This window comes from Apteryx mantelli, chromosome 16 (assembly GCF_036417845.1).
Source record: "Apteryx mantelli isolate bAptMan1 chromosome 16, bAptMan1.hap1, whole genome shotgun sequence".
Taxonomy (NCBI): domain Eukaryota; kingdom Metazoa; phylum Chordata; class Aves; order Apterygiformes; family Apterygidae; genus Apteryx; species Apteryx mantelli.
The window spans coordinates 8811565-8836177 of NC_089993.1; the positions used below are offsets into that span (position 1 = coordinate 8811565).

Below are 24613 nucleotides of genomic sequence, written 5' to 3' on the forward strand. Positions count from 1 at the left end.
TATGTAAGGGAATGACTGCATAACTACAGTTAGTGAATAGGAAACTCGATTAATCTGCTTCAGCAGGTTACCTCTACCTATTCCCCAAAACGGTCATGAAGTAAGTAGCTACCTCTAACCTACCTGCAGTGGTCCTTGCGCTTCATCTGCAGCACATTTGAGTCGCTTCTTTGCTGTCTCCAAGGCATGGTTCTCTGTCAGCAGACACTCCTGCTCATAGACCAGCTCAGCTTTCCAGAAGTCAAGGTTGGAGAGCCTCTCTCCTAGGTTTCTTCTGCTGTCTTCTTGCATCTGGTAGGTCAACTGGTCCTTGTCTCTCATCAGTCTCATCGAATCAGTGTTCAGTTTACCAGCCCAGTGCCTGGAGGCTTCAGACCCTTTTAACTGCACCAGGTTTGTTTGATGCCAGTCGTGAGGGCTGTAGCGGGCATGCAGGGCAGATCGCAGTGATGGCAGCACAGTGGGTGGCCACCTCGCAGGATTAAGCTGATCATCAGGGCTGGGAGGGACCGAAGACACCTTGTAAAACAGGCTAGGCCTCCACGAATTGAGATAGCGGTAGCCAGGGAGGTAGTAGGACTGATAGGTGTCCTTGGTGGTGCTGGTGGGAGCTGGGTCGGGGAACAGGCAGCTCCTCCTTGAACCACAGTAGCTGGCGGTCTGAGTGGTCCCAAGAAACTCCATCCTCGCCTCACCCAGCCCGAAGCTGTTGGCACCCTCAGCCCGCCCGGGCAGCGCGGGGAGCTGAGAGGGACGGCGGCGTCTCTCAGCGGGCGCTGCTTTTATGGCAGTGGCCACAGTGGGCTCTGTGACACAGCGGTGGTGTCACAGAGCTCTGCGATGGCACTGCTGGGGCAGCAGGGCAGCGGGCAGGAGGAGGGTGGCAGGCATCGAAGGGCGCAGGCTGGCGCACAGCCCAGGCAGGGTGCCCCGGGGCCCCGGCGCCGCCAGGAGCCCCCCATGCCCACCTTCTGCCCGGGGGCTCGTGCGTTGTCCTGCCGAGGAGCCGTGCTCTGAGCCTGGGCGCAGCGCTGTATGTGTTGGCCACCCTAAGGTCTAGGCACAGGCTGAGACAGACAGCTCGGTTCTGGTGCAGAGCGATCTGCCAATGGCTCACTCCGCGGGGTCTGGAGGTTCACCTTCAGCGAGCTTGCCTGGAGCAACACGACAGTGCCAGAAGAGTCGAAATGGTTCTTGTACATCAGTTAGTTACTGCAAGGAAGTGTAGCAATGGAGACAAGCGTTTTGGACAGACAAACAGACTCTGGGAGTCATGGCTTATAGTCCTCCAGTGATCTCTACAGTTTATTTGAGAGACTTGGTCCAAACAGACAAAAGAAAACTACAAATATCTTGGACTTTGCCCTTCCCCTCACTGTGCATTCAACTTCTATCAACAGTATAAAAGATGAAGAGACTTTCCTCTCCTCTTCTGATGATTTTGCTCCAGTTTTAAATGTTGAGTAACTTCTCCGAGAATGAACTTTTCTAATTTTCCCTTTCAGCCTGGCCTGTCTGGCACAAACCTCTTTCTGAAATCTGCTGCTCTAAGCCTGCATTGTGACCCACCTGCTGTGCCAAGAATTTTGCATATAAATAATTACTTGTAATTAGGTGTTATATTTCACTATTCTAAGAAAGATTCCTTGAATCAGTGCTGATTTTTTCTAGGCTGAAGGCTGAACAACAACCATCTTTTCTTCTCCAGATACATGACTATGAAATGGTTTAACTTATTTTTCAATTTGGGGAAATAAAATATATATGCATGTATATGCATCACATTTCAGCATATTTTGTCTCAGAAAGCTAGCATAACATCATGGCCCAGCTAAAAAAAGGTAATTTTAAATAAATGTTATTACAAATGAAATTTATCTTTTCATGATGTTTAAAATATATACAAATGTAGGTGCTAAATGTAGGAACATGAGGTACAGGCAGGGGAACCACACTGATTTGATAGGCAGTGGATTGAGCTGTATAAACAGGAAAAAATTGATACTGCAAATGCTTATGCATATGAGAAATTTTCCTCCTGCAATAACCAACGGAATTAATTCTCAGCAGCTGCCCATGAGGGTAAAGTTACTCCAGAGTATAACAGATTGCAGGAGTGTTGGCAGAGTTACTGCTCGGTCCGGCCTGACACAAACACTAAAAGGCTATTTTTTTACCAAGATATCCTTGTAAGAAAAGTCCTTGCTGTCTCAGGAGGAAGGTGGGTTCTGAGGAAGAGACAGACTTTATCTTTTTGGCGCTTTTTGTGGGAATGCTCTAAATACTCTCAGAAATGGAGGAAATGATCTGTTGACTCCAAAAGAAAAATATTTGAACACGTACCTCATTTTCATATGTGAAAAGTCCTGCTGACATCAATGAATCTAATCCATATGTTTGAAAGGAAGCATAGACCAAAAGCACTGTACTGCGTTCTAGTCTAAAATAGAGCCAATTTTTTCATATGGAAGGTACAGTATAAATTTCTCAGATATGTCTTACTAGCTGGTTCCTCCTACTCCAGACATTTGAATTCACATAAACACTTCCCCATAATATTTTTCTTTTCATTATTTTACCATAGAAGCAGAGAATAATTACAGAGCAATAAATGCAGAAGTTATACAACTATCAAGCAATGATGAGCATTCACCTGAAATAAATATACTTGAAATGGAAAATATGTAATAGTTTATTTTTTAATGACAAAAAATAGAGGCCAAACTCCATAGATAGCTTAGTTAAATGTATTCTTAAAAAGTTTTTCTAGTTTATCTTTTTTGTAGGTGGACAGTTATTTAGAAAAAATTTTTTTTTCAGATTGTTCTTTTTAAAAAACTAGCAACTGTTAAAGTGGAGAGTGTTTGTAAAAAAATAACTTTGTAGTATTTTTTCTCCAAAAGACTGATTTCACATCAGGATATGCTGGTACCTTTCCAAATATTGCCAGATACTCTTTTCTATATATCATTTTCCAAGGTGAGACCACCTTAAATATTAACTAAAATGCTTGTATATTAAAACAAACAAGTTGTGGGACTAATCGGGCAGAAATGGGAATACTTGAGACAATGTTCAAATCAGAAAATCTTCATTATACAGGTTGCACCTGCAACCAGTATAACAGAAAGAGGCTTTGTGAGCAGGAAAGGCATTGACTCACTAGCAGTTCATCTGAAACCACCTCACATCTTTGCCTTTCTCTCAAGCTTGAGGTACCATCAGTGGTTTTTAAGCTAGGACTCATGGGCTTCGTCTCAAGAGTAAGTAACTTTGTCTTATGCCAAGAAACTAAGACAAGATAGACTATTGCTTTAATTGCTTTTATTTGTTATATATATCTCCATAAGAAAAAAATGAAAACTTCTTTAAGGGACATGTATGTGTTTTATGTATTTGCGGGTTTTTTTCAAAGCAAAATGGTCACACCTTTTAAAGCCCTATTCAGAACATATAAACTTTACTCATATAAGTAGTTTCTGATGGCTGCTGCTGCAGCTACAGCAGTTGGGACTCTGCACTGTCTTAGCTATAACAGTACTGTGAGACCTTTATGGGTGGGTAATGGAAAATGGAAGGGGAAGTAGAAATGGGTATTGAAAAGACATTTCAAGGGTCTTGAAAGACATTTCCTTCTCATGAGACTAAATATTGTGGCCCATGATTTAATGCTCATCCGTCTTTCCTACTTTGTAAGCCTTTTGGGGCAGGAATTGTTTTTTGCTGAATGTTTATAAGGTATCTCTCGCAGTGGGATTCTCAGTTGGTATCTCTAGGTGATTGAGTTTTACAAATGCAGATCATACACACAATTTTTAGTCAGGTGTACTGTCAGTTTATGCTGGGTGATGCATGATACAAGAAATAATCACCATTGTTTAAAATCTAATTCAAATGTTAGGTTGTGATTCTATGACTGGAAGAGAGGGCAAGGCCATGGTCAGAAACAGCTCTGGGACAGACAGACGGGGGTAGTGATGGCGACAAGGTGCACAGTAATAAGGACCAGATTGTATCACAAAGCAGTGCACGCTTTGAGACATAATGGGGTTTGTTTGGAAAATCAATTTGTTACTTTTAGTTACCAAATACAGTGGCTGATTGCTCAGAATTTGATTGGCTAAATCAAGGTAGAGTAATCCTGCGAATGAATGTACCTGTGGAATTAATGGAAATTAATCTGTCAGCAAGGTACAGAAATAAATATACTCAAAACTGTGATAAAATATAACAGTGTCACAGCATTTACTGAAATGACACATAATCTCATAGGTATAAAAGCTGCCAAAGGACTAAAGTAAAATGCAGTAACCTGAAATTCTTTCCAAGTGTGCAGGACTGTGCTGTAAAATGCACGGAGTCAACCGTTTGCGTCTACCCCCATCTAGCGCCCTCCCGCCGCGCGAGGCCCCGCCCCGCCCAACGGCAGCCGCGCGAGGCCCCGCCCCGCCCCGCCCAACGGCCGTCCCCCGAGACCCCGCCGCGGGGCTCCCCCTGGCGGCGGCCGGCGCCGCCCCTCCCCCCGCAGAGCCCGCCGGGGCGGGGCCGCAGCAGTCGCGAGGCGCCGCGTGCCGGGCCCCGGCGCATGCGCGCGAGGCACGCGGTGCCCCTTCCTAGCACCGCCCCCTTGGCCCCCTCGCGGAGGTGACGCAGGCGGCGGGCGCCATGGCCGAGGTGGCGGGAGGGCCGCGGCCGGAGGGTGAGGGGTGCGCGGCGCCGGCGGGCTGTTCCCCCGCTCCCTTCCCCAGCACTCGTGCTCCAGCTCTCCTTTCCGTTACAGACTGTCCCGGCACCAGCAGCGCCCAGGCGGGCAGGGCCGCCGCCTGCCAGGGATGCCCCAACCAGCGGCTCTGCGCGAGCGGGGCCGCCGCTGCCCCGGACCCGGGTGAGGGAGGCCCTGAGGGGCCGGGGTGGGCGGGGCCTGCCGGGGGGCGGGGCCTGCTGGGGCCAGGGGCGCGGGCGCGCGGGGCCTGCTGACGGCGGCCGTGGCGGTGTCGCCCGCAGCGGAGGCGGCGGAGCTGCGGGAGCGGCTGCGCTCCGTGAAGCACACCGTGCTGGTGCTGTCCGGCAAGGGCGGCGTGGGCAAGAGCACCTTCAGCGCCCTCCTGGCGCACGGGCTGGCGGCGGACGAGGCCAAGCAGGTGGGGCGGCGCCGCGAGGGGGAGGCGGGCGGGGCTGGGGCTGGGGGCGCGGCGGCTCCTGTCAGCGCGGCCGCGGGGAGCGGGCCGGGCCGGGCCCGAGCCGGGAGCGGGCCGCTCGCCCCGCGCCCCTCCTCTTAAGAGCTTAAGCTGCTTCCGTTGCGAAGTTCATTTTAATGTCTTCAGTGAATGATCTGGTCTTTGCAACCAGCCCTATGCCAAGGCATTTCCAGTGGTCTCTTTTCTTGCAGGTTGCTCTGCTGGACATAGATATTTGTGGGCCGTCAATCCCCAAAATGATGGGTCTGGAAGGAGAACAGGTATATTTCTGTAGCTTTTACACGGGTGACTTAGTACAAAAGAGCTGTTTGCTTTCAGGATGACCAGTTCTGCAAACTACCAAGTGAGCAGCTAGTGGTAGGCTACTGAGTTATAAAACAGTTTATTTAAAAATTGATATTTAAAATTCCTTCACAATATCAGCTTTATTAGTAGAATAAAAGAACAAAATACTACATTTCACTAGTACCTCACAGTAAGTTGCATAAAAGGGAAGTATCTCTTACAAAGCTTAGAAACACAAGACCTTGTTAAAGTAGCTAGCTGTCGAGTTTTTGAGAAGTTGAGGACTGTTGTACTGTTTTGATGTGAAGTGTGCTAATTAACAAGGTCTTTCTTTGAAGATTTTTCCAGTTAATTCAAGGCAAGAGGATTTAAACTTTCTGTTCCAGTGACGATGCTTCTAGTACTGGTTGAAAGTTGTTGCTGTGCACTTGATTCAGGGCACAAATGTTTGCTAGCCTCAGAGTAGCTGAACCTTCCTGAGGCATTTGGGTATGTTTGAGCAGGTTAATTAATTAATTGCCCATACCGGTTGCATCATACCTAGCTTTTGCTGGTTGTCTACCACATATTCATGACTACTTAAAATTTAAGTAGTGGTAGCAAAATGATCTTTATCAACCCCAGAATATTTTATCTAAATATAGAAAATCATGGATAAATTTTCTGCCAAAAGGTTCAACAGTTATACTAAAGTTGTGAGTCAGCTCATTAGGTGTAACATTTGCATGATTCACCTGAACAGATTTTACTGTTCACTTACTAATGGAGGTCTGGGTCCTCTGTAATTTTGCATTCAACTGTTCTAATAAAGCCAGCAGTATTGCATCTATAGCATAGACCTTCATCAGTTTTGACTTGCACTGTTCATGTGTTATGTAATGTCTGTATTTATCTCTGACTGATTTCATGTATTGCTTCAATTTTCAGGTTCATCAGAGTGGTTCTGGATGGTCTCCAGTGGTGAGTTGGTTTAACTGTTGCAAAAAGTAGTTTATGAGCTGGGGACTGTTTGTAAGGGGGTGGGGGAAGCAGGGGCTACTTGGTCATTTTTTTTATCCAGTGACACAAATGTCCAGATTCTATGGAATCTGGCTACAGGCCATATAAATCAGAGCTTTAAATTACTTTTGTTAATAATAATGCCATATTTCCAATATAGTTTTATCACTATAAATGTATTTCTCTTTTGAACTGGCTTTCTTACTATGCCATGCTAGTATGGGAAATAAATACTGGTTATTTTACTTCATTATTTTTGGTTGTCATGCAAGCTGTGCAGTATGTTACCCTTTCAATGACAGACAGAAGGATAGTATCTTAAACACAATTAGGCAAAAAAAATTCATTAATCTGCAGAAAACATGGGGAAAACATCAGGTGCTTTTGTTGTTAGCAGGATACATACTAAAGGTAATCTGTCTTTAAAAAAAAAAAAAAAAAGATAGACAGACGGACTTGATGCTGAGAGGGAAAGCTGTTTTTAGCCTTGTGTTGCCTCCAGTGATTCCATAAACCACTGTTAAACTTACCACAACTAGTTCTTTGCCAGTCCGTGAATGTAGTTAGGTGAGTTACAGTTTTGTCATATGCTCCAATGTACCAGATTAAGTATATGAAGTCCAAGTGGTGATGACAGAGGGTATTAGTTTCTCTGCTTTTTTAATATTCTTCAATTTCTTATAATTGCCCTCAGCTATGAGATAAATGACAATTCCCTTTTTCTGTTAAAAGATGACTATTGTTAGATTAGCTAGTGTTGCACAAGAACCTGTGTAGCCTTTAATTCCCCTTTGATAAAGGGGAAGAATAAGGCTATGTGCCTTAATTTTCTTAATGTCCTTTTTTTTCTCCCCCACTGAAATTACTTCTTCAGTGAAATCTGTTTGTTTAGAATTGATTTCTTTAATGTTCTACTACTTCTCTGTTAGTATGTTGAAGAAAACTTGGGTGTCATGTCAGTGGGGTTCTTGCTCAGTAGTCCTGATGATGCTGTCATCTGGAGAGGACCAAAAAAAAATGGTATGTATCTAATGTTTTCACCAATAATTGATCTGCTTTAAAGATGAAATATCAGTTGATGAGTTCAATAAACATAAAACTCATATAGTAAGCAATGGGAAAAACTGAGAAGATAGTCCAGTTATACCAGAGGATAATTCTTTGGCTTTGCAATTTGCAGAACCTTTTAATGTCATCAAATGCATATGTTCAACTAGAGAAAATAAGGCTTCAGTCACTCTGAAACTGTAGTAATAAAGACTGATTTTAGTTCTGCAAAAGGAATAAAGTGCCTTTTTTTTTAAGTCCCAATTCACGTTGCTTTTTCCTCTTTTAAAACAGTAATCTATAGGAATAGAATATACTTAGTTGTTGAAACAACTGTAAAATGTTTTACAGCAGGGTAAAAACAGAGGAAAACTGGAATAGAATGCTCTTAAATTTAGTCCAACTGCACTAATAAAAAATATCATAGCAGTTCTGGATTTTCTGAACTTTGCTTTAATTGTAGTCTGGTAAATTAAAAAATGTATTTTCTAAGAGGAAGTTTTTCAACTCAGAAATCTTAAAGTGGGAGTTTTTTGTGATATTATCCTGTGTATGGCACTATGTAATTCTGTAGACAAAACTATAGCTTCAAGCATTTTGTTTTCTTGCTGTACATAAAGGTAGCTAATAACCTGTAACTAACTAGAAACAGTGGAGCCAACTGTTGAATGGAGTTATGAGCTAATTTTTTTTCTAGTCATTTGTGTTGAATCTGCAATGATGGTAAAATACTTGTCTGACCCACTCGGCCCAAATTTGGCAGAGCAGATCTTTGAGTAAATAGTTACCATATTTTCATCATAGAACCACGCACCAAGTTACAGAGTTGCTGGTTGCATTCCAGCTAAAGATAAACTTTCATTAGAGAATGCTTTCTCAATATTCATTTCAGTCTTTTTAAATAGTAGACACAGTGGGTCAAATGCTATGTATATATATATTTTTAAGCCTTGACAAAATAAGCATTTTTGTACTCTAAATTGACAGTAGTCAGAAGAAACTGCATGCCTAGACTTTAAAATTTCAAGTGTGTGCGTGTGTGTGTATGTATTTTTTTTTCTGCTCCACATTCTTATGCTTTCTTTTAGGATTGATCAAACAATTTCTTCGTGATGTGGACTGGGGTGAAATCGACTATCTTATTGTAGATACACCTCCAGGTACATCGGATGAACATTTATCTATCGTGCAGTATCTCAGTGCAGCACGCATAGATGGTGCTGTTATAATCACCACCCCTCAGGTAAGGGAATTTCATTTCCTTAGATATAAGCGTCATGGCAGTTAAAGCAAATCCCTGGTGTGGAATCTCTGACTTCAGAGAAATGACAGTACAGGTTTTAAGTAAATTGACTGGCTTGTTTTGTGCCTGCAGATGGCTGGTTTATTTGTTAGCTGGATGTCTCAGTAGAGTACAGGATCTGAGTGGGTCAGTTATAGCCTGCAAACCACTGAACAGTTCACAATCAAAAGCTGTCATGAAGTGAAATGAAGGAAATTGCACTTCCCTATTCAAGGTTACAGTTGACATCACTGGATATTGATTATTTAATCACCAATGGTTAAATGTTCAGAAATTAGTAAAGCTTTGGATTTAAGTGACAAGATGTACGCTGTTTAACAGCACGTAAAATAGCCTGTTGCCTCAAGACTGTACAATACTAGTCTCTCACGTAAATTGTTCAGAGAGGAGACAACTTCAGGCAGAAAACTTACAATCTCAGGGAAAGCTTGACTTGCAAATAGACAGTAGACAACTTCGTGATGTGCATTTTATAAAAAGAAAAATCAGCTGCTGTACAACTGAAATTTAAAATTTATCAAATTCAAACATAGGATTTCTGGTTTGGAAAGGAGCAGGAGATGAAACTGGTGGAAGATACTAAGTATTTCTAAGAACAGATGAAAGAATAAAATGTAAAGAAAGTGAAGTGGTAAGGGTAATACAAGATAGGTGAAGAGGGAAGGAGAAGTGAACAGAACTAAATGAGGTCAGGTATATATGAGAAAAATCTGAGAAAATGGTAAGCTATTCCAAATTTTAATTTGAAAAGAAATAGCAAATGTAAGCTGGGTGGTTCTTGTCTTTCTCTGCTTTGTGGAGAATGCTAAGGGTCTTTCTGTAAACTGAAAATGTAGAAAGCTCCTTTTAAAGAATTAAAGATACAAGATGAATGTAGGGGATAAAACATAAATATGGCTGAATTTCTACAAGAATTAAGTCAGATTTCAAAATAGAGCCACATTCAGCGGAGGACTATAACTGTTTTATTTGTTCATTGCTAGTCATAACTTGTTGGTAGAGTACCTAACAAGCTTGTTTTTCAAAATATGAAAAGAGCAATAATTCATTATAAACTTTCTTTAAAGTAGCTCTAAGGATGTACTTTAATAGGTTCTGCTTATGGACTATCAAAATTACACTGTTTTTTCTTATTTGTAGGAAGTATCACTTCAGGATGTTCGGAAGGAGATCAACTTCTGTCGTAAAGTGAAATTGCCTATCATAGGTGTTGTTGAAAATATGAGTGGCTTTATATGTCCAAAGTGTAAGGTAAGGCAATTTGTATCTTGCAGATTTTTTTTTTCAATTGTGATGTTGTCTATATATAAAACACTGCTTCTAAAATGCCTTGTTCTCAAAATTGTCATGTTTTGTTAACTCTGATTTTCATGTTGTTGCAGAATGAATCTCAGATCTTTCCCCCAACTACTGGAGGTGCTGAGAAGATGTGCCAGAACTTAAATATTTCCCTCCTGGGTAAAGTGCCTCTAGATCCTCAAATAGGTAATGCTACTGTATTGCACTATGTTTGAAACAAGTTGTGCCTACTATTATCTTAGTTACAGTGCTCTTAACTAATGTCATTACTGGAAAACCCTGACTTGGACACTGATAAATTAGAAGATTAAACATTGTCTCTTAGGTAAATATCCACTTTCACATAGAACTTTTTTTTTTTTAAATCAAGTTACTGGAACTGTGACATAGCTTGGTGTGAAAAAAGTGATAATTTCCTTAAGCTGCTATTTAATATTGGCTTGTCAGCTATATAATCATGTTCTAAGTACATTGCATCTTTCTTTTTGGTATGATCACCTAAAAACACAGACAGAATAAAATCGTACCACTGTCAGAATAACATCTTGCAAACATTAAGCTTAAAAACTAGCACTTTCACTTTACCAAGTTACTGTTACTGCCCAAATTCTCTTGTGGATAATGGGATACCTAGCGGGGAAGAACAAAACTATTAGCAATTAATACTTTATTTAATTATGTCAAAGAACAGGTCAGTACTTTGAAAAGAATGAAGTTTTTTCTAACAGTATTTCTTTGGAAAACTACAAGATCTGTAGCTTCAATTATATTACCAATGGAAGGACTTAAGGGGAATAGAAGCAAGTGTCTGTTTGGAATGGTACAGCTGGGATAAAAGTAAAATCAAGATGAGCTCATCTGCCTTGTTGCTTTGCTTTCATAAAGTTTTTCTCTGTCCTTCAAGGAAAAAGTTGTGATAAAGGCCAGTCTTTCTTGTCTGAAGTACCTGAGTCTCCAGCTACAGCATCTTACAGGAGTATCATTCAAAGTAAGTCTGAAAATCACTGTGTGAGCAGATCCTCTCAGTTCTGAGCACTTACCTTCTACAATATATGACGGTGCTAAACAGAATTATTTTATTCTGCCACTAATAATGCTGTGCACTCTGAAAGCATGTGCATAGCAATTATGAAACTAACCTTTGCAACTACTGTAATTACTTGTTTGGGGGAGTCAGTTATTGCAGGCTTAGTTTCAATGTTTGGCTTAAATCCACAATTTTCAGAAAATATGTAGGTATCTTTGCTTTCACAGAAAACGTCTAAGATTCTCATGGAGGTCTACTGAGGGGATTTCACTATAAATGTATATGATATAACTGACTAATTGTTGCCCCTACTTCTGATAGTAACGACACAGAAAACATAGAAAAAGTACCTACAGAGCAGATGATGTGCAGGTTTTAAAATGCAAACAGCTGGGAAACTTCTAAAGCCATTTTGGCCATGATGAAGACCCAAACTGTGCTGATAGGGGACAGACTGATAAAGCAATAACCCATGATGTGTGACTGAAATACTATTTATATTACTTTTTTTTCCCCCCTATCTTTGCAGGGATTCAGGAATACTGTGATCTACAGCATTTTCAAGAAGAAAAGATTATCTAATCAATGAATGGAATAAAAATGTAGTTCACATTAATTATAGAAATGTAACTATGCCTTGAACTAATAGAAAGAAAGTATCATTTTGTATATTGCAAATAAATTCTTAATATTAATGTCCTTGCCTTAGTCTTTCCATAGTACTTTTAAGACTCTTGTAGTTCTCAGGTGGTCAGAAGGCTTGCTGGAATGTTATAAAACTGAGCCTTTATCTGTGTTACAAAGATGCACTCTGCATCCAATGTCATGGTACTAATACTGAATATAAAGTTGGCTTCTGAAGACATATATAGACAAGATTTTATTCAGGAACTTGAATATGAAATACATTTCACTGATACTGGGGCATTATATCTAATATAGCTAAGTTACATGTATATAAATTTAACTGAGTCACTAAATCAATAGTAGGATTTTTTCCTGCATTCTGCACTAACATTAATTGTAATGCACTCTCACCTCTCTTACTGAATAAGCTCACTTGAGTATCTTGTCCTTTCAGTGGAAAAGATCTATATTTAGAATGGATTTTTCAATATGGTATTGTCCCCTCTTTTTTTTAATCAGCATCACTTTTAAAATAAAAATCCTACTAGAGTTTAGGCAACTTATAATTATGTGCAGGTACAGTATTTAATTTATTACAGGTATCAGAATAAGATTAACTTATTTTAATTATTTAAACATAACTGTGGCTGCTTCACAAAACAAGCACTCTATGAACTTGCTGCCTGATTTCATATTGTTTCTTCTACTAGATTTTAAGCCTGAACACTAAACAATAAACACTCAGTATCTTAAGTAACCAGGAGGCTTTTTGTGATTGGAATTCCACTTTTTATTGAGGAATCAGTATTGTGTATAATAAGGAAAACTTTTTATTTATTCTATTTCCAAAGTTAAACGAGCATTTCCTTGATTTCATCCTAGTTCTCAGTTAGGACAGTCCAAGTTTCAGGTCAGTTTACAGATTTATTTCTTAAGTTTCTCTGCATATAAACAGTAAGCTCTATTTTCTTGCCTCTGCAAACTGCTTTTTGATGAATGTTTTAGTTAAAGTAAGTAGCAGTAGCTCCAAACCTTTTAGAGTCTAAAGACCCTCAAAACATAAATGACAGAAAATTGGTATTTCATGCAGGCATACTTCTAGAGAGCTTTATTTCAATATCTTCATATGAAGAACAGCTTTCATAAATGAATGTTTTTACTGCACATCCAGTTTTTTTAGTTTGTCCTTATTTGATTATCTACTGGCTGTGTTTCCATGTTCTTCAATGCAGTTTTCTGAAATTCTCCTCGTCTGTCCTGTAGAATGAACACGTGAAATGTGGCTGTTCACTTAACCTCATGCGTATGAATCTTTTATAAGCAGGGAAGAGCCTGGCAGAAGCCAGAGGGTTGAGAGAGTTCTTAAAGCTTCTGCCTAAGCAAAGGCACCATATGCCTCAGAAGGCTTCCCTCTGAGGATTAATGTAGAGGAAATTCTTAATGGGGCTTGGAAGAGGTCCAGCTGGGAAGAGACTAAAGGACAGCAAGCTTCTGAGTTTGGCTAGAATACGGGAGCAAAGTGCTACGGGGTACAGCCTGCCAAGAGAGTCCCGCAAGAAGGGTTTCTCGGAGAATCAGGCTGGGCAAGTGAGAAACTTATGGAAACTTAAGAACTAATACCTGGAAAGACCCAAAACCAACAGCATGCGGCAGGGCAGTATCTGATATTTTATGGACTGTAAGGGACAAACCAGCTTAGTACTTACTCTTGGAAACATCTGCTGTGACAAAAAAACTTGAAGTTATTCTGCTGATGCTTTTTTGTCCCCCTAATTTACAGTGGATGTATCCATATAAATTAGCAGTCTGAAGGGAGATCCCAGCTATCACAAGAGCCTATAGACAAACAAAAGTTTAGCTCAGACAAATATAGTGCTATATATAAACTGTATATCCATACATATGCACACATGTATATAAATGCCATAAGAATGAAATATTTCTTCAGCTATAAATGAGAACTTCTAAGCAGTCCAGTCACACTACTTATAAACACGAGGCCCTTTCTACAAAATATCTTTTTACCTAAACAGTGACACAATTTTTTTTCTCCAGCTAAGGTCATTCTGCATCATGAAAGAATTCATTACTGTCTTAAAATCATTCAAGAGGCTATCTTTGACTCTACAATCATTCCACTTATTTTAAGCCTGATTTGTATCTATGAAAACTTATGTCTGCATATATAGCAAGCCTGCAGGCTTGTTTATCAATAACTGCCTTACTGTATATAATAAGATCCTGTACCTTACGGCTTTACAAAGAGTATCGATAGATGTGAACCAATGTGTAGCATTAACTGGCCTTGAAAATAATGAGGTTCTTCTATGGTACTATAGGCTTAGCAGTAGGCAGAATCCATTTATCCAGCTAATTGACTAATGAAATAATTTAAAAAATAAGATGTTTTTCATAGTGTTTTTCACAGACATGACAAAAATAGCCTCAGAAACAGTATCCTGGAAGCTATCAAATTTTCCTGTGTGATCCTCACCTTTTACAACTACTGTTACTTGACAGTAAGTACCTGAAAGATCTGTCTCTTCAGAGCCAGCTTGGGTCCCCTCACCAGCTAGCTCTCAGTCTAGCAAACAGTCTCTGGTTTACAAAAAGAAAGGTGGAACTGTCGCAGAACTGGTTTAACTTGCAACTACTGTTTGTTTAGCTATGTCGTTTGGGGCACTAAAAAGCAATTATAAATTTGCAATTGATTCTTATATGTATCTGAATTTCCTGTTTCATTTAGTAATCAAATGTAATCTTGGTGGTTTTGTGTTATATCGCAGCATGTGTGCAAGACACTTGCGTTTGATCTTTCCAAAATTTTTAAAGAAATTGTACTTGCAGCATTTTGATCTAGCTTTCAAGCACAATAGGTAATTTGACAAAATGAATGGCAATTATTCAAGTGTTTGTTAGAATAGTTTACAGGGGAAAACATGAAGATTTCAGAGACAAAAAGCATCTTAGCATAATGCAATCTGTGAGGTGAATTTCCTCTTTTACTATTTGCAAATAGGTATAATGATTTTCTTTTCCTTCACAAAGTAGATTGTTTATAAATACAGTGGTTATACAGTAATTATAGCTGAATTTATCAAGATTTTTAAGCACTGTGTTACTGGTTCTTTCAAAAGGGAATGGTACCAGAAATCTAAAATCCTTCTTTCAATAGTAAGAGCAAATAACTTTCAAATCCCAAGGACATGTGAAAACCTGAAAACCAGTACCACTGATTTATTTCTTTGCCCTCTATCAAGTAGTTTCCTTTGACTGAAATAAAGAAGTTGGCAAAAAGTAAGTTGCTACAGTTAAAAATGAGGCTGCAATTTTGCCAAACAGTTAAGACGTTCTACTTGAGTTAGATGAAAAAGTTGATATCTGATAACCTAGTAGAAGTGGGGCTAAAAATTATAGATTCCAGAGTGCTGGGTTTGACTGCAGAAAATTCTTTATGACTTGAAGCTGTTAGTGAGTTGTTTTAATGTTGGAGATATTGGTTCAAAGACTGTTACAGAATTAACAGATCAGGGTTTCTGCTCTACCTACCTCCACTGTCACCTGTAGTTCATATTCAGGACGCCAGACTTACCAGCCATTTCAGCTTCAAGGAAAACAAGGTGCTAAAGAAAAACATTGTCCAAATGACTGGACAGATAATGAGACCAAGCCAAAAGATTCGAGCTTCAACTTCAGTTGAGGCAGCTATTGTAGATACCTAGAAAGAAAATTATTGAAGCTTTTAGTCAGAAGGACAAAACCAACACTAAATAACAACAGAAATCAGCAGACGAGGAGGAATGGACAAAATCACTTCTTCACCTAAATTTCACTTCGTATGCACAGGTGGGGAATTCAATACAAAGAAAAACAGCTGATGCCAAGTTCTCTGCCTGCTGCCCTACTGTACATGACAGAATTTCCAAAATGTTCTGGTTTCTGTTCCCTTTTAAGTCAGATGCTTTATTCCTGTTGTCAATCTCAGTTGCCCCTAACACCACAGATTAATAGTACTTTGACTTACAAGTCAAAAGTTCTGCTACGCTAGTAATTAAACTACAGAAAAACTAAGTTAGCTTGGACAAAATTAGACTCAAATTATCAAAGCCTCAGAGAAGTGTGAAACAGAAGGCACTGGAGTAAGTATGATGGTTTGTAAAGTAGATTCACAACGTGTCCTGTTTGCAAAGCAGGAGTGTTAAGAAAAATTCAGTCCCAAACCGCTGTAGTGGCTAATGTGGAAATTGTGAGGCATACCTATTCCGAGAGCTAACAAGGAAACCTTAAAGATCCCCATAGGATTTATCAGTTGGTTTCAACTCAGACAAAGAAATTCTCACACCAGTGCCCATTTCCATACCCTTCTCTAAAAACATAGTGGCTTATCTTAATGTGAATCTGCTTTTGTATTGTTAGCTAATACTTCAATTTTGTTTATGCAGTCCACTGATACCATAATTTAAGAAATGTGGTTTCAAAAATGCCTGCCCTGTCATACTAGCGTTGGACACCCATGACAACTGCCGGCCTGTCTCTGAAGGAGGCATCGTTCGGAGGGTGCTCTATTTGTGTACCTCAGGGAGAGCAAAAATATCAACGCAGGTTGCAAAAAGTCCTGGCTGCCGACTTCTTCTGGTTAACACAACTGATGTGTCTTTATCTACAGTGAAAGGATTATTGTTAGTTCCTAACACTTCAGAGAAACTAAGGAAAGAGAATTATTCGGAAGGTTCTGATCTTTCCTAGAAGATTGGAGATTTGTCCATCCACCAATCCCATATTAGACAGACTATTGCATCCAACTCGTAAACATGCTTAAGTAACTCTATTTTGCCAAACAAGATCCATTAATTAAAAGCTGTCTTTAATTTTTTTTCACATACACTCTAAACCAGTGACACTGCAGAGATCCACAGAATAATAATGTGATTCTATGCCTTCACAGTTACAGAAAAAGATGTTCTCAGTTGATAAAAGGGTTTACTCTCTTTTATCCAGAATTACTTATAAATTCCTCAGCAGTGACTTTGCATTAGTGATAACTATTCAGAGGGAAAAAAAGTCAATAAACCTGAGAACGCTGCACCTGAAAGACCTAGTTAACTTGATGAGTGAGATTACAAAAGGCTGGGGGGGGTTGGGTTTTTTTTTTTTCTTGACAAAAAAGGGGGAGAAGAAAGGAGCTGTGATGTTTGGAATGCAAAAGTAAGAATTACTGTTCTTCCAGCAATCCTCAGAAGAAAGTAGGATTTCTAGGGGAAGCTCTGTCACAGCAGCAGCAGACTGGAATCAGCAGCTTATTGCTGGTGAGTGATTTGGAATTTTTCTAAGCAAATGCACCTCATAAAGATGTCTGAAAAGGCTGCCAGAGGACTGACAAGGGAGGTGGGGAACACCAGATACAGGAAACTAAGAGAATCACATGTATTCCAGGATCTTGCTGTGATGGACTATATCTCATGGATAATCCATGACAAAAATGTAATCCATCCTAATTATGTATTCTTTCTCATGATACTGTGATTCTCCTGTTAATCAAACTACTATTCTGCCAGAATTTCTGGAAGGCTTAAGTCCATACAGATAAGTCAGCTTTGTACTTCTAGGCTAGAACTAACAAACTGCAGTATGTGAACTAGGCAAAACACTTGCTCATTTTATGATAATTTTGAGGTTATGAGGTTGCTTTATGGATGACATTGCTTTAGATGCTATGAAAGCTCTTGCTTACTGTCTCAACAGGACTAACAAACTCTGGAGGTCTTCTAGTTTCTTTGCTTTCATGCAGACCATCCCTTGTTCTCCCTTTAGACATCAGTTAGGTTATAGGAAGAAAGTCGGCGTCTGTTACGCTCCTGACAGTGGTCGCCGCACTCTACCTACACAGGGCGCTGCTGCCTGGCTGTGCTGCCTCCTCGCTGCCAGCAGCCACGGGGCTGCTAGAGGGCACTCCAGCCCGGCGCTTCGGGGCGCTTACGCTCGCCTCGGCGCCAGGCTGCCTCTGCAGCTGGGTTTGCGTGGAACCCGTGTCATGGCGCACAGCTCTTGAGGTGCTGTTCTGCCAGGCTCTTCCGGGAACGGGTTAGCAAACAAAAGCGAAAGCCACAGTCTCGCCTCTGGCTGGCAGCAGTGCCGGGGCCATTTGGTGTCCAGGGTACCTGAAGGGCTGCTCACAGTGTGGAAACGCCTCATGATCCACGTTCCACTTGCCAGCATATTTCATGAGCATGAATGAAAGCAGTATATTTAAAAAAAAAACAAAACTGAATTTGAATTATTCAACCTTATTTTCAACACAGCTCCTTCCTGGAGAGAACACTCCATTGGAATTAACTATGGGATGATGCTTTTTATCACAAGATGTTCTCACTAGGATATAAAATAGCAGAACTACCAGAAGTGTTTCATAACCATAGTAACACATCCTTATTCTGTTGATGAAAATGTTATAAGACAAGTTTTGCAGTAAAGAACTCCAGAATGTCACAGATTCTGTGTGCTTGCAATTCTTTTCCTTTTGTTTTGAATCCTTTATCATTTATAGAAGCTGAATAAAAAGTAATTGTTAGAATAGTGCTCTAGAGCCCAGTTACTTTATTTGAGTATCAGGTTTACCCTGTGCCTACTTTTATTATTCTTACCCTTTTTGCTTCAAATATCCAGTGGCTTTTTCCATCTTCATCAATCTGGTTCCACCAGCGTAAACCAACCAAGAGTCTTCCTGTCACATTCTAGTGAGAGAAACAATTATCTGCATTGATCAGTTGCATAGTTCATTTGTCGCACTAACATTTTAAGAAAAATGGCGAGCACATCTGAAAAATCACATTTTTTTCACCAAAAACTAAATGAGCTCTATAAGCTATGCCAACTTGGACACAACAGTCATTAAGGATGGATAAGTTAATAGAAATTCAGAGGCCTGTTCTCCTGTTGTAATATGACAATTGGCACAACAACATTGATTTAGATGGGAAATTACAGGACATACCCTTCCCAAGTCAGTTACTAGGAAAATCCCCTGGTAAACAACTTCTCTCAGTAAGAGAGGTGAACCCCAAACAGAAACGCATTGAAACAATAGGAAATTAATTATGAGCAAGTGAACTGCAAGGAATCAAGCAAATGAATTAAGAAAATATTCTTGCAGCTGGATAAATACTAGCATTTTTCAGTATATTGGGACACACACCGATGCCTCACATCTCCAACACTACAGCCTTGTTCCACACTTTGACTCAGTGCAGGCCAGACCTACCTGCCCGCAGGCGGTTACGGAGCCAGCGCCACGGCTGCGCTCCCAGGAGAGTGTTGTGGCTCTTGCACACCGGTGTGAGGCACCGTGTCGCAGCTTTGGACTCCTCTGGGATCCATTAACTGGAGGCTAGTACTACTTTATTTCTTCTAAGGGAGAAAAGTATGCAAACAGATCTCCCTAAGACAAGGCAACTGTCTCACTCAGTAACCAATGCAGTAACCAAGATGTGTAAGCATCTTTTCATTAAAATGGGCTTGACATGTTTTAGAAATTAACAGATCACAAGGTTTTTACCACTTTTTTTCAGAATATGTCTTCCCTTTTTTTTTTTATTTAATGGCACACAAAATATTTTCAAAGGTAATTACTGTTCAGGGTCATCTTACCTTCACTGACCAAAAGTCAAAGGATAGAAGAAGGAGAATAGTGACAAAACAGGCAACAAAGCTGTTGCTGAACCAGTCACAGAACAAGTAGGTGACAATAGCACTCACTCGGAAAAACAGATGGAAAAAGGTGGCCAGTGGATGCCTAGAAAACAATGCAGAACACTTAGGAAGTTATGGGACAAGAAGGAGTGCTACGGTATTTGCTAACAATGTAGCATAAAGCTTATGAAATATCACAACTATTTCTGGTATGTAACGGTGTATCAGCTTGTAGCAGCTATTACTTCACATGCTGATCTGTATCTTCATTATCAAAGCGATATTTCCAATAGCCAGCCTCCAGTCTAAAGATAAAAAAGGACTGTGCTGCTCATGATAAACTTTCTCAAAGGTAGAACAAATCTAGATTCCTTCATCAATTTCTTTGATATTGCATGAAGGAATCCAGTGGTCGCATTCATCACCCTCACTCCAAACTCATCATCACCTCATGAACAAATCAACACAGCAAGGCACAAAAGAAGGGAGACAGATCTTATGCCTTTCAGAATTGTTTTGAAAAGAAGAACAAACTCCGAAATTAAAAAAAATATACATACACATCTGTTGGGTATAAGGCTTTCAGTCATCACATTGAAAGGTTAACTTTGTGACCACTTCTGCCTTTTGCAGGAACAGAATTTGGGAAGCTAACAGTTCTTGTGAATGAATGTTCCTTCAGTCCACTCAGTGCTGCTTTTGCTGATCTGCTGAAACGTCTCAGTCACTTCAAACTAAATTTTGTCCGTAACAAAAATAAAGAGGAATTTCAGTGGAAGAAGTAACTATACTGAACAGAATAGCAGCCTATACAGTAGGAAAGGGGTTTGGAGAATGCTGCACAGGGTTAAATTTTCAGGGTAACATACCAAGTACAAGACTTTATTCTGTAGAGTTATGTACATCCTAATTAGTTTAAAATGACAATTAACCAGAAGCTATTCCATTTAAGCAACTTCTTCCCGCAAAACTATATTGAGTGAATAAAACTCATTTTCTGAATAAATTAGTTTTTTGTAAGTCAGTAATTGTCTCATTAATCTCCTCTACCTCTTTATTCAGTTAATAGCAGTATGGCCTTGGCAAACCTATTTCGCTCTTTAATGATCCCTAAAGAAGATAATTCAAGAAAATTAAAACTTAGACTTGACAAGTTTATAGGAAGAATCATAAGATCGGTCTTAGGTTACCTACAAAGTTAGATTAAGACAAGCCACAAAGTGACTATCAACCATAACGTAAGGTATTCGCAGGATAAAGTCTTTCTTTTAAGGCTATACAAATATTTAATAATGGATTATAAGGCCAAGTGAAGCTGAAACCCACATCGCTATAAAATCTAATCTGTTCAGCATTTTGGATAGAAAATGGGCAGTGGGCCATTACATCAGTCTTCAAGATGTTCAACTCAAATAAGAATGAAAAGTAAATGAGAACTCATTCACCATAAGTTGCATTGTATATAAATACCTACAAGTATGAGCTTTTTACCCTGTTTGCTCTTATGTTGTCTAAGTTTCAGATTTCTGGATTCTTATGTCTGATACCATGTTTAACCTGTTGTCAGATGAAAACATTATTTAAATGCTGTTTTCATGTCTGATATTTTGCACACCAAACCAATTTACATTTCTGGGTTTTTGAGCTTTTGTATGCCTACCAACATGGAAAAACTATTTTTTGTTTCTGAAAAATAAATTATTCTGGTTCATTGATCAATACCTCTAATAATACAAATTTGGAAATCAAAACTTACAGCAATTGTTTAGATATACTAGTCAGACTTCTGCTGTAATTAACTGTTCTGTAATAGCAATATTGTGCTTGTAGTAGTGGTAGACACATTTGACTGGAAAAGCAAGAATGACACACGCACATGAAGCTTTCATTTATTCCTGATCATGCCCACGCTAACCTCAAACTTTTCAGAAACTTTTTCTGACTTACAGCTAAACATGTGACCCTTGAAGGGAAAGGAGCTTTTTCTTACATAACCCGATGAGGGGGTGGAGAGCAGAGGGAATACCGTGAACTGTCAAAAGCAGATACAGTCTTGCTCCTTCAAGTGTCAGTGATGTTGCAGGAAGAAGGTGCAAGAGTTTGCTTACATACCTTACATAAATGGCATGTTGTATCAGTAAAAGCTATTTGGAGATCACAACAGGGAAGAGCACCAGGGTGGACTGGACTTGCATATATCAGCGCTTCAAATGTGAAAGCAGACATAACTTTAGAGAAGTTAGTGTTTTATTTTGGAAGCTGGACGCTGAATTACTGTTTGGTAACTCTGAAGAGTTTTTACTGAGAAAATGGGGCATGAGCAAGAGGTCTACATTTATTAAAACACTGAACACTTTTTATTAGCGTTATAGAGTATCAGTCCTCGCAAGGATATAGCTAGTCAAGCCAAAGCACACAGATTCCCAGGTTCTTGTCCTAAGGGAGGAAAATGTAGATATTTTGTAACTTGCATCCCATTTTTTGGAGGGCTCTCTCAAACTCAGAAAATGTCTATTTATTTATGCTTAAAAAAAATCCTGAAACTAACTGAATCCAGTAAATAAACTATTTGTTTCCTCATTTAACAGAACAATTGTTCTATTTCCCTAATTCATAGCCATCAGATGATGTTTACAAATCAAAAAATAGATTTTTTTTAATAAGCAGATAATCTCCTATAGATAAAATTCATGTTTGTTAAAGTCTTAAGCTAGAACATAAGTATCTCTTTTGAAACAAAAAACTGTACAGCTTTTCTTAAGTGAATGCATTTATACTGAATTCAACTGTACTTCACAAAAATGTTTTAAAAGATTGTTTCCAGAAATACCATGGCATTAAGACATAATAGTGTGAACTAACATGATTTCTTGTCCTGACAAGGAAGGCAGCACTGGGCCTCCACACTGTGACCAGACAGCACAGACTTTAAAAACACGTTAACCATTCTCCTAGATTTTACATTCAAATCCAGTAAAGGACGAAGGCAACAAGCGCTGCACTGGCACCGCTCGGCACTCATTCGGCTCCTGAAGGCACAGCAACCTGCTTGCTTGGACGTTCAGTTATGCTGTTGTATCTGCGCTTCCATAGAGCAGTATGTCCTGAAATATGTAGTGTGGAACTGGTGCCTGAGTGACTACCAATCATACCACTAAAATAACCTCACTTCCGTTTGCAAGGATGATGCCTATTGGGATAGGGATGAACTCTTAGGCAGTTAATTGCATCCAATGTTAAGGAATCAGATTGGGTCAACCTTAAAGCACACCACTGAAGCCGAGGGCAGGTATTCCAAGTACCTGCTCAAAAATGCTACGGCAGCATTCAACATGCTGCTCTTTATACCTCTGTCTGTTGGTTCAAATGTGTTCAGGCTAATTTTGAACAAACAGGCTTTCTGGCTTGATCACCTATCCTCTGTTCTCCAGCAGCCTCCATAATACTGGTACGAATTCTGCTGTCTTGTGTTATTTGGCTAATTTGAAAGAGAACAGATCATACGCTCAGAAGCCACCCAGATCAAACGCATAGTGATACCAGAAAACTTAAGACTGTGTAAGTTATTCCTCTTCTCGCAACTTTCTTGTAAGAGAAGCCACCAGTAGATGACTATCCATGTAATATGCCTGTGCATGGGAGACTCACAAATGCACAGATTGCTGTGGTTTATTCTTTAGGTAAACTCTAACCGAGTTCAAGACATATGAAACCGGGATAAAGTTAAATCCAGGCGAATGATTCAACCGAGTTATTTTACCCTCCGTTCTAAGAAAATGAAGTTCTGCATCTTGGGGCGTGTTCCGGGCTCGTTTGCACGAGACTCTTCAGAAAGGAGTTTCGTTTCTGTATTCTCCGGCAGGAGCTTTTGCAATAGCACATTATCTTTCAACACTGCCGCCAGGAGGGAAGGAAAGAGGAGCAGCCCCCAGGGAAACGAGCCCCTAAGCAGAGCGGGTCGGCTGCGGCAGGGCCGGCAGCGCCGCCGCCAGGGCGCGAGGCCCGGAGCAGCCCTGGGGCGCGGCGCCCTCGGCCGCGGCGCCAGCGGTGGCTCTCGCTGGCGCCGCGGCGCTGCGTTGTTTTAGCCGCGGCTACAAGGGAAAGTCACTCCGCGTTCCGCGAACCTGAGGTGCCCCGGGGGGAAGCGAGGACGGCTGCAGCGCGGGTAGCCCGCTCCTTCCCCGCCGGGGCAGGGCAGGGCAGGGCAGGGCAGCGCCCGGCCGCCCCCTCCCTCCTTCCCGCCCGCCGGGCCCAGAAGCCGCCCTCGGGGGGATGGAGCGGCGCCGGCCGGGCCGGGCCGGGCCGGGCCGGGCCCCGCGGGCCGTTACCTGATGCCGGCGGTGCGCAGGGCCGCCTCCTCCTCGCCGCCCGGCTCCAGGGACACGTCCTCGGTGTCGTCCGCCAGCGCCTGCAGCGGGGAGCCCAGCACACACAGAGCCCGTCAGCGGGGGCGCCGCCGCCGCGCCCCCAGCCCCGCGCCGCCCCCGCCGCCTCCGCCGCCTCTACCTGCTTCATCCTCCCCCGGCCCGGCGCGGCCCCGCTGCCAGGCGCGGCGGCTCGGGGCGCCGGCCCGCGCGGTGCTGCAGGGAAAAGGGTCCGGCCGCGCCTGCGAGCGCGGCGGCGGCGGCGGCGGCCTGACCGGGCGGGGGAACCTGCCGGGGGCCCGCGGCGGGGCCGGGCCGGGCCGGGCCGGGCCGGGCCGAGCGGCCGGGGGGAGCCCGCCGTGAGGCAGGGCCGGGCCGGGCCGGGCCGGGCGGCCGGGGGGAGCCCGCCGTGAGGCAGGGCCCGGCGGCTGGGGCCTTGCGGCGGGGCTGGCGCTGGCGCTGGCGCGGCCCTGCTGTCCCCGCCGGACGCTCCCTGCCAGCGGCGGGTCGTTCCCGGGACACCCCAGAAGTGCAGGTTATTTCCGTGGGTTTAGTCTTGCTCTAAAGGTGCCCCTTCCCACAGCGCCGGCTTGATCAGAACAGGAGCAGCTACTTAAACAAGATTCTCAGTAGAGGAGGGGAAAGTGAACATATACATACATGTATGTATTATGATATACGTGGTGCAGGTGGTGGTTGGTTCCCCGATGCACACAGCCCCGCAGCACTCACCATCTCAGCCATGCCACCAGTGCCAGGCCATCCTGGTGGCCGTCCC

General features: G+C 41.7%; 3 protein-coding genes across 5 annotated transcripts in view; 1 reads left to right on the plus strand and 2 right to left on the minus strand.

Annotated features, from left to right (window-relative positions):
• Positions 1 to 684, minus strand: part of TEKT5 (tektin 5) — a 28901-nt gene extending 28217 nt beyond the window's left edge. The window contains exon 1 of the mRNA XM_067306313.1: positions 120 to 684. Within this exon, the coding sequence (XP_067162414.1) occupies positions 120 to 684 (565 nt within the window). The remainder of the gene's footprint in view (positions 1 to 119) is intronic.
• Positions 685 to 4641: 3957 nt separating this feature from the next.
• On the plus strand, positions 4642 to 11857 carry NUBP1 (NUBP iron-sulfur cluster assembly factor 1, cytosolic). 2 transcript variants are annotated; one of them, XM_067306583.1, is made up of 11 exons: positions 4642 to 4699; positions 4781 to 4885; positions 5005 to 5141; positions 5390 to 5458; positions 6411 to 6443; positions 7412 to 7502; positions 8618 to 8772; positions 9973 to 10083; positions 10215 to 10317; positions 11036 to 11119; positions 11688 to 11857. In XM_067306583.1, exons 1-11 carry the CDS (start codon positions 4666 to 4668, stop codon positions 11738 to 11740), a joined length of 975 nt encoding a protein of 324 aa, XP_067162684.1. In that variant the 5' UTR covers positions 4642 to 4665; the 3' UTR covers positions 11741 to 11857. The 2 variants fall into 2 exon arrangements, with proteins under 2 accessions (XP_067162684.1, XP_067162685.1); XM_067306584.1 differs by lacking the exon at positions 5005 to 5141 and having other exon boundaries at positions 4657 to 4674.
• Positions 11858 to 12551: 694 nt separating this feature from the next.
• TVP23A (trans-golgi network vesicle protein 23 homolog A) lies at positions 12552 to 24091 on the minus strand. Of its 2 annotated transcripts, XM_067306585.1 has the most exons (7): positions 23978 to 24088; positions 23800 to 23879; positions 19430 to 19574; positions 18427 to 18516; positions 15378 to 15503; positions 13492 to 13621; positions 12552 to 13042 (listed from the first exon to the last, which is right to left on the minus strand). In XM_067306585.1, the coding sequence occupies exons 1-7, from the start codon at positions 23984 to 23986 to the stop codon at positions 12981 to 12983; spliced, it is 642 nt and encodes a 213-aa protein (XP_067162686.1). In that variant the 5' UTR covers positions 23987 to 24088; the 3' UTR covers positions 12552 to 12980. The 2 variants fall into 2 exon arrangements, with proteins under 2 accessions (XP_067162686.1, XP_067162688.1); XM_067306587.1 differs by lacking the exon at positions 13492 to 13621 and having other exon boundaries at positions 23978 to 24091.
• Between the last annotated feature and the right edge of the window lie 522 nt (positions 24092 to 24613).

Bases quoted from the DNA above. Each gene is read 5' to 3' on its own strand.
- NUBP1 (XM_067306583.1), top strand. From the start codon at position 4,666: ATGGCCGAGGTGGCGGGAGGGCCGCGGCCGGAGG. The intron at 4,700-4,780 runs GTGAGGGGTGCG...TTTCCGTTACAG, and splicing joins GGGAGGGCCGCGGCCGGAGG to ACTGTCCCGGCACCAGCAGC. The intron at 7,503-8,617 runs GTATGTATCTAA...GCTTTCTTTTAG, and splicing joins GAGAGGACCAAAAAAAAATG to GATTGATCAAACAATTTCTT.
- TVP23A (XM_067306585.1), bottom strand. The intron at 13,622-15,377 runs GTAAGTCTGGCG...GTTTGTCTATAG, and splicing joins CCTTGAAGCTGAAATGGCTG to GCTCTTGTGATAGCTGGGAT. The intron at 13,043-13,491 runs GTAAGTACTAAG...TTCATTCTACAG, and splicing joins CACAGCAGATGTTTCCAAGA to GACAGACGAGGAGAATTTCA.